The sequence below is a fragment of the Amaranthus tricolor genome, chromosome 7 (genome assembly GCF_026212465.1).
Source record: "Amaranthus tricolor cultivar Red isolate AtriRed21 chromosome 7, ASM2621246v1, whole genome shotgun sequence".
Lineage (NCBI taxonomy): Eukaryota > Viridiplantae > Streptophyta > Magnoliopsida > Caryophyllales > Amaranthaceae > Amaranthus > Amaranthus tricolor.
The window spans coordinates 19,035,698-19,045,370 of record NC_080053.1 but is presented as its reverse complement, the minus strand read 5'-3'; the positions used below and the strand labels follow the sequence as shown (position 1 = coordinate 19,045,370).

At 28.0% G+C, this 9,673-nt stretch overlaps 1 protein-coding gene across 4 annotated transcripts; it reads left to right on the top strand.

The window, feature by feature from the left end:
* The first annotated feature begins 3,507 nt into the window (after positions 1-3,507).
* On the top strand, positions 3,508-9,256 carry LOC130817922 (protein ASYMMETRIC LEAVES 2). 4 transcript variants are annotated; one of them, XR_009043893.1, is made up of 4 exons: positions 3,508-3,951; positions 5,549-5,755; positions 5,864-6,724; positions 9,152-9,256. XR_009043893.1 is itself a non-coding variant. In XM_057683893.1 (3 exons), exon 3 carries the CDS (start codon positions 5,908-5,910, stop codon positions 6,664-6,666), a length of 759 nt encoding a protein of 252 aa, XP_057539876.1. In that variant the 5' UTR covers positions 3,508-3,951; positions 5,549-5,755; positions 5,864-5,907; the 3' UTR covers positions 6,667-6,818. The 4 variants fall into 4 exon arrangements, 2 of the variants coding, with proteins under 2 accessions (XP_057539876.1, XP_057539875.1); XR_009043894.1 differs by lacking the exon at positions 5,549-5,755; XM_057683893.1 differs by lacking the exon at positions 9,152-9,256 and having other exon boundaries at positions 5,864-6,818.
* Positions 9,257-9,673: the final 417 nt, after the last annotated feature.

Below are 9,673 nucleotides of genomic sequence, written 5' to 3'. Positions count from 1 at the left end.
CTACCAATCTTTCAGCTCGATGTCAAATCAGCATTTCTAAATGGAGAACTCGAAGAAGAAGTTCACGTAGAGCAACCGCAGGGATACGTCATCAAAGGCCAAGAAGACCAAGTATACCGTCTTCGAAAAGCTCAGTACGGACTCAAAAAAGCACCCCGAGCGTGGAACAGCAACATCGACAATTATCTTCTCCAGCATGGTTTCATCAAGAGTTCGAGTGAACCTTCACTATACATCAAGACACAAGGTAACAACTTTCTCATTTTATGCTTGTACGTGGATGATCTAATCTATACAGGCACACATCCAATTATGATCAAAGAATTTATAAAGTCTATGATGAAGGAGTACGATATGATAGACCTTGGTACAATGAAATACTTCCTTGGCATACAAATCAAACAAAGCCTAGAAAGAATATTTCTATCACAAGAGAAATATGCAAAAGACCTCTCAAGAAATTCAACATTGGTGAATGTAAGGCTAGATCAATGGCAATCAATGAGAAGTTATCAAAGTACGATGTTAAACCAAAACTCGACGGAGCAATGTACAAGGTGAAGCAGAAGCAATCAATGGTACGTATTTCAGCTTGGAAACAAGGTGGTCTCATGGTTATCAAAAAACCAGACGACAATAGCTTTATCATCAGTAGAAGCAGAGTACATTGCAGCAAGAAGTGCAGCATGTGAAGCAGTCTGGCTCAAAAGGATATTAATCGCTCTACAACATAAGCAAGAGACACAAACTACAATGTTTTACGACAACATGTCAACAATAGCAATAACGAAGAATCCAGTGTTTCATTGCAGATCAAAACACATCGAGATACGACATCACTACATTCATGAGTTAGTAGACAAGAAAGAGATCGAACTACAATTCTGCAAGACAGGGGAGCAGCTCGCATACATTTTCACAAAACGCATATCAATTGATAGATTTATTGAGTTCAGAAGACAACTTAGAATTTAAGATTTTTCAGATTAGGGGGATTGTTAAAATAATCTAGAAAATCTAGTATTTTAATTAAACATAAAAAAATCTAAAATAAAGAATTAAAAAAAATAAAATATCCCTAAAAAAAGTAATTAAAAAATAAAAATATCTAAGATATTTTAGTAAACTTGTAACTAAACTTATCACTATAAATACCCATTGATGTAATCCATTTTTGGCAATGAATAAGAATAATCATTTTACATATTCACTCATCTTACTCTTCAAATAAATCAATTTCCTATTTTTCCATCTAAATTTTCCTACATTTGTCACTAACTTGCAGTCAATCCTTAAGAAAGATAAAATAACTATAAATAATTTTCTACTTCCTCTAGATTTTAATAGTCTTATAGTTTTGATCTTGCATTTATATGTTGTAGATTTCATAACAAGTAATAACAACTATAATTTTGTCACTAACTTGCAGTCAAACCTTAAGAAAGATAATATAACTACAAACAATTTTCTACTTCCTCTAGATTTTAATATTTGATACAGTTTCTATAGCAATTATTATTCATCGAATGATCTAATTTGGAATATATTTCTCTATAAATAATGTAAAATATAATCAAGTGGGATCTTGTTTGATTCGTCTTAATACATATTTTCATAATATTAACTTTTTAGAATTTTTGATCATATAAAATTAAGGATATTAAAGATTAAAATTGTGCATTGAATAGCGTGAAAAACAGAAATATAGCAATTATTAAAAATCAGAGGAAATATATCGGTAAAGTAATATGAGAAATATTCTAAAAAAATAAAGGAAAAAAAATTAGTTATTGACATGTTCTTGAGGTTCGTAAAGGAATATAATTCAAGAAAAATAAAATGGCTAAAAAAAGGACAAGCTAAGGTCAAATGAGTTGTGGCTTAACTTCATGAATTCCAAAAGCCCAAAATCATTTGCAAACCAAAGGTAGCTAGAAAGCTTACCAATTACTATTGTAACAAAGTTACACATTTAAAAGGGATTGCCCTAAATGTTTGAATTATATGATAAAAAAGGTTCTTCTCCTTCTGATAATATTTATGTTAGAAGGTAATTCAGCAACTTCTGATTTATAGGAATTTGATAATACTCCATCCTATTCGCTTTACTTATTTCATTTGGTTTTCAATATTATTCATCAATCACTTTTATCATGTGATTTGTTCTTAATCTATAAGTTACAACATAGTCATATGGGATCTTGTTTAATTCGCCTTCTTGAAAATTTTATTAATATCAGCTTTTTATAATTTTTACTGAAGCACAATTAGAGATATTTAAGATTGAAAACAATCATTGACAAATGTGTCACAATCAAATGGTACAAGTAAATAGAATAGGAGGGAGTATATAATTTTTGTAGTACGTGCATTATTTGTAATGCGTAGGGACTCAAGTGGATTTGGCTTACGGAGAAGCTAGAGTTCATGTTAGAAATGGAAAAAGAGTTGTTGCATTAGCAGTAAAAATTAGGTCTGTCAAACAGATCAGGTTGGATCGGGTTTGAGTTCAGGTCATATATATACAGGTCAGAAACTCCATGACCCAAACGCAGCCCGTTTAGTTAATTTGGGTTGAAAATCACAACCCTAACTCGACATGCAACAGATTTAGTCAACATGATTTCGACCCACTTAACTCACTTAATTTTTTTGTTGATATTTTATGGTTTTTGACATTGATTACATCTAATTTTTAGGACATAATTTTAAACTTTTTGTTTTTAACTTGTTTATTTTATATTTACTATAAAAAAATCAGAAAATATTAAATGAATTAAGTTTAAGTTATAATTGATTTAAGTCGGAATTAATGAGTTATACATGTTTGTTTTAGGTTTAAAATTTTAACATAAATCTAACCCATTTAATATAAACAGATAAGTTCGGATCGACCCGTTTAATTGATTGGTTTAAAAATCTCAACCCAAACCCCCTTATTTCTAGTTAGGTTCAGATTGGATTAACAAGTCGGATCAGTTTTCCAGGCCTAGTAGAAAGTTATAGATTTCTTTTACTAATTTTTGAGTTCTAGAAAAAAAAATAAAATTTCAGTTATTTTTTCTCTAACTATATAGTTTAGTAGTCATGCGCTTAACTGAAAAACCTAATGCTGCAAGTTCAATCCATGTTAGAAGCTAATTATAAGAGTTAACTCAATTTGTCTTTATGAACTAGGCCTTAAACGGTTGCACCTCAAAATTACCCTATGAAATAACTCTATATATCATTTATTATTTTGCAACAAAATTATTAGATCAATGTTTTACAATATTAAATTTCATGACCATAAAAACTAAAAGCATTACAAATACTCTAATTAAATTAAACAAAAAAACAACTAAGAAAACAAGCCATTGTCACAATTTATAAGACATGATCATTAATTGTAGCTTACATGCACAAATGATATTAATAATATGACATATAAAATTAAATGCACCACACACACACTATGACACTACTATAAACCTTTCAATCCTATCACAAAAATTTCTGCCCCCATCAAATCAATCATCATCACCATTAAATTTTTTTGTCATCCATCAAAAACACACACAAAAACAAAACCATTCCTAATTCCTTCTGCTATGCCCTAACAATAGCTGTCTATATATCTTCTCTTCACTTTCTCCGCGCCTCCTTAGCCTTTGCTCTTGGGGGTGCATTTTACAATTTACAAACATCTTTTCTTTTTCATTTTTTTTTATTTTTCTCTCTCTAAAACAATTTCTATTTCTATTTCTATTTCTATTTTTAAATTAATTAATTTAATAATTATCATCATCTTTATCTTTGCAAAGTTTTCCGGTGAGATTTGATGGTTTCACGGCGGAGAATTCGGAAGCCCTTCAAACTTGCATGATCTCCTCTCTTTCCTCTTTCTTTTCATTCCTTTTTACCCCTTATCTTACCAACTAAAGAAGCCTTCAAAGCTTGAGATAATTTAAGGTAGGCCTTTTAATTATTGCACAAATTATTACATGAGACAGTTAGATGTGCATTATATATAATTTAAATAATTTATTTTATACATATTATAAGAATGTAGCTATACTTTTTATTTGAAATTATTTCACTGAGAGACAATCTCTTAATTATTTTATATTAAAATCTTTTAACTATAATAATTTAAGTATGTTTTGAATATCAGATCTTTAGTTGGAGTATGTACTATTTTCTCTAAATAAAGTTCTGAATACGATTTTCACTCCCATTCACAAAATCTACCCAATACATAAAAACCTCTATGCTTTGAATGTACTTTTAGTTTGCTCAAGTGGAGTTATTTAATTATAGGTTTAATTATTTTTTGTTTGATTTAAAATAATTTTTGAAGAGTCATTTTCTTTCATAGTTTTCATCAATAATTTGCAAATCGAGGTTGAAAAAGGAAGTAATTTTATTTAGAAATAAAGGTTTGACTGAATGAATCGAGAAAAAATCATGATGACTTGCTATTACTATATATTTATACTATTAGCTAGCTAGCTAGCTTTAAATGAAAATATTTAAATTTAATTTTGTAATCCCTAGGAAGAATAAGAATTTAGAAGGAACTAACTTCACAACTCCCATAGTCAAAAGAGTGTGTTATTATGATTTATGAATTCTCTTTGTTAGCACTTTAATTATAGCATATAAAAGTACCATATTATACTATACTACAATATCAAAAATACATAATTATTCCGATAAATAAACTACCTATTTAATAAACAAATAAAATATATTTATTATATATACTGTTAATAAGTTTTATTAATTATAAATTATTTATTCAGTAAGTAGATGAAGCAATTTCTTAACTAATATATAATAATTAAGTACTACAACTACTTTGTTTAATTATTATTCATTAATTACTACCTCACTCTTACTTAAAATACTCCTACGTACCATTTTAAGGCTAATATTAATATAATTTTGGGGTGTTATATATATGATCCCAAGATCTTATATTATGATCTACTCATAAAAAGTCTAAACTCTTAGCTTTTTACAGGTCAAATGTATGAGAATTAGCAATTGTGAACAAGAGTATTAATTTTTTTATTTTAACAATATTATTATTATTATTATTATTATTATTATTATTATTATTATTTTATTTTAACAATAGTATTATTATTATTATTATTAGTATGCAACAAGCTAGTTTAAAAAATCAATGAATTTGAAGCAAGATCTGGTTGAGTCACATATATACATTATTTTCTCTACACTTTGAAATTAGTGTAAATCTCTCTTCCCTTTTACTTTCCCTACACGAGATCCAAACATCCCTTTAACTATACTTAGCTAGCTTCATCCCCCATTTTCCTATCTATAATATAACCTTTCTTCTTATTAAAAAAATATTATTTATTCAGTATATCTGACTCGTAAGAACTAATTAGCATTTCTGCTCATCTTGTAATTTTTCTTGCAAAATATTTCTCAAGAATATTTGGAAATAATTATTATATATAATTTTCTAGTATTTATTTTCTTATGTATTTTAGGGAAGTATATGAGAGGTATAATTTGTTGACTTTGGGTTTGACAGTTCAAATCTGGTGAAAGCTGCTGATTAATCATAAAAAGATAAAAATAAAAAAATAAAAAACAGGTGGGTGCTACTACTACTACTAGGTAGCTCCTTCTGAAATCCATCAAGCTAGAGTTCTAAAAAGAACAACATTCATCTCAACTGTTTCTGAAAGTGAGATCAAATCTTTGCAGTCTGTTTTCTTCATTTCTTCTTTTTATAAGGGTAGATCTTCTCCTACTTTCTCTATTCTGAATTTCCCATTATCATTTTTTTAGTCATTTACTAATAACTCATCTTACCTTTTTTATTTTTTTTTTTGTTCAATGGTAGAATTTCGAGGGAAAACTTTTGAAAAACAAAAAAGTGATCCAAAAATGGCGTCTTCGTCTAATTCACCGTGTGCAGCATGCAAGTTTCTGAGGAGAAAGTGTCAACCAGAATGCGTTTTTGCGCCCTATTTTCCACCTGACCAACCACAAAAGTTTGCAAACGTGCACAAAGTGTTTGGTGCTAGTAACGTCACCAAGCTTCTCAACGAGCTCCACCCGCACCAGCGGGAGGACGCCGTCAACTCCTTAGCGTACGAAGCCGATATGCGGCTTCGCGATCCGGTTTACGGCTGTGTCGGCGTTATTTCCTTACTCCAACACCAACTCCGCCAGCTTCAGATGGATTTATCTTGTGCGCGTTCTGAACTTTCTAAGTATCAGAACTTCGCATTCCCAAGCGGGGGTGGGGTTTTATCAGTTTCTGCGGTAGCGAGTTCAGTCGCTTCCGCAGCAACTAATAACACCCACCACCAGATCCCTTCCCAATCTCTTGGGATAAATCTCCTCGGACTTAGTGGTGGTGGGGGTTTAGGTGCTGGACCGAGGGACCAGCACCAGTTATACTCCCACCACCAGTTTTTTCCGAGCAACCACCAGACGAGTGGTCTCATCAACAGTTTAAGGGGGTTCGACATGGCGGTAGCCGGTGGTGGTGGAAACCATGGATATGATGCCGGTGGTCTTCTTGCTATGAATATGAATGTCTCGGCCGCATCGGGGATCGGACAGCTAGGTCAGCTTCATCAACAACCTACTGCTAGGACTGCCGGAGGTGATGACCGCCGGAGTATTGATCCATCTTAATTTTAGGGTTTCTGGGATTTTTATGTCATGGCTAGCTTTTACTCAAACCCTACCACAGGTAATACTGTGATAATATTAATTATTCTCCTACATACTATTATGAATATTTGATTTCTAGCTATTTCAATTTTGTTCATTAATTTCATTGCCTTTAATTTCTTTTTTATTAGTATTAAAATTACTAAAATTATGTTTCAATAAAATCACGAGTTGATCTAGTAGTTGAAGGTTTTCTTGGTTTAATTTTCAATTTTGTTAATTTTAATTTTTTTTTCTCCCATTTTTAACTATACCCAATAAAAATATAATGGTTGAAAATATTATAAAAATTTTTAAGTCCATAAATTAGTCCTACTTGATTTGTTTTCAATATTTCCGAAAACATAGTTATCATCACATGGTATGTCTAATAGAAATAAGATCAAATTTCATTATGAATTATGAATTATGAATAATGAAACACAGTTATCTAAACACTATTATCGATTCTAAGCAATAGTAAAAATCTGAAACTTTTATGATTTGATACAGTAGATATTCAGGATTTAGTGAACCGGATGTTTTGCTATAAATTCAATATAATCATACTAAGCTGCAATTGTAATGAAAGAAAAATACTGTGTAGTAGTGTGTACTCATTTTTTGTGTATCAATTATTTTTCAAACATTTTTATATTTTCTTAAAAATATATTGAATAACGTAATGATGTAAAATGGTTGAAATTTGACTAGAGTTCTTAATAATACATAAAATTAAAGTAATTTCAGCTTATTAACATCAATAACTATTTCTTAATAACCTCAATATATATTTTCTAGAATAATTCGTAATTCAAAATAAAAATTTGGCACAAATAATTATAGATTATTTAGGGGTAAAAATTATTCGTAAGTATTCATTCTCAATCCGTTGTATTTTTCTTTTTGAATAATTATTATAATTCCTAATCTTACTCTCTCGCCTTCTTTTTATTCTTCTCAAATAAAATCTTTATGTGATACTACAAATTCTCATCAATATATGACTCTCTCGCCTTCTTTTTATTCTTCTCAAATAAAATCTTTATGTGATACTACAAATTCTCATCAATATATGAAAACCATATTTATATGGATCTTGAAAGATTCATCACAATATATATTATTCAATTATCAAATTTTAGTAATTTTTGAAATCTTAAGATTAATCTTAATTGACTTTTAAATTTGTCGTGAAAACTATGAAAAAGTAAATAGTAAAAACAAACAAAACAAAGGGATTGGAGTAGAATTATGCTAGAACATTGGGTCTTCCCATTTATTTTTAGACTGTAGAACAAAAGATATAAAGGACCCTTAAAAACTTAAGAAGTAATAAACTATTATATGTCATTTATTTTTTATTGTTGATTTTTAAACTACTCTATCAAAAAAGCACTTATTAACTCATGTTACTTACTAAAAAACACTAATAACTCATATTATTTAAAAAAAAGTATAAATTATATCTATATTTAATTCATTTTCATATAACCATGTAATTAAAAATAAAATTTTTAGACCCTAAAAAATTTGAAACGACCATAGACAATAGTCTGTTTTGCCCTTGCAATCTACGGGCCATGTTAGAACACACGTTAGGGTTAGAATATGTTGAATATGAATAAGAGAGGTGGGAAAGAGAATAATTAGGGTTTGAAAAGATAGATAAAAGAGATATAAAGGGTAACAGGAGGAGGAGGAATTAAGAGAAGAACAAGATGAAATAATTTACCGATGATGAGGTCATGTTTATAATAGTCCTTTTGTACTAAGAATAATAATATTTAGGCAGCAAATATTGCGCTCCACCTTATAAATATTTCAAATATTTTCCATTATACAATCTACATGACATTATATTGTCTTTGCACTTTTCTTTTGGATAATTGGCGTTGGTATGTGTCTTTTGTCACTTGGTTAATAGCTAGACTTCACATTTCGTCTTTTATGTAGTATTTCCTTCGTTTTATTTCCTTCCTTTTATTTGATTTATTTCGTTTATAAAAAAAATTGATATCATCAATTTGTTATAAGTTTTTATGAGATATGAATTCGTATCATCTTTTTAATTTAATCTACAACATTAAGCTTTGTCTTCATCTCATTTGTAGATTTCTTTGCCTAATTTTAATTATTTATTTTAAAAATTATACTATTTTAATTATGTATTGAGAGATAATTTAAAGAAAAATCGTTATAGTTACACCAAATCAAGAATAATAAAAGATTAAAATGATTATGGGCAATATTTATTTAGTCATTTTGTCCTAATTTAACATCAAAGAATATCAATTTTAAAAAAATGTCTTTATTTTTTGTATGTTTGATTCATTTTTCTTCAATATTGTTATGCTAATAATGCCTAATTTCAACTAAAAATTTAATCATTTATTTGATTAATTAATATGATCTTTCTTTCCTTCTTTGAACTAATGATGGGTAATATTTATCAACTTCTATGCAGGATTGCAAGCTTTGATTTATGCAAGAGATTTCAATATTTTGAGAGAAGAGACTCAAAGATCAATTAAAGCAAGATACATATTATAAAAGGATAAATGCAAGAGGAATATATATATATATATATATATATATATATATATATATATATATATATATATATATATATATATATATATATATATATATATATATATATATATATATATATATATATATATATATATATATATATATATATATATATATATATATATATATATATATATATATATATATATATATATATATATATATATATATATATATATATATATATATATATATATATATATATATATATATATATATATATATATATATATATATATATATATATATATATATATATATATATATATATATATATATATATATATATATATATATATATATCCTCATATAACATCCTAAAATAATTATTTATATCTTTACATTAGAAATTTTGGTCAGTGTACCTATGTTCTTTTTTAAGGATTTCAAATAT

Coding starts and splice junctions, on each gene's coding strand:
- LOC130817922 (XM_057683893.1), top strand. CDS start 5,908: ATGGCGTCTTCGTCTAATTCACCGTGTGCAGCATGCAAGTTTCTGAGG.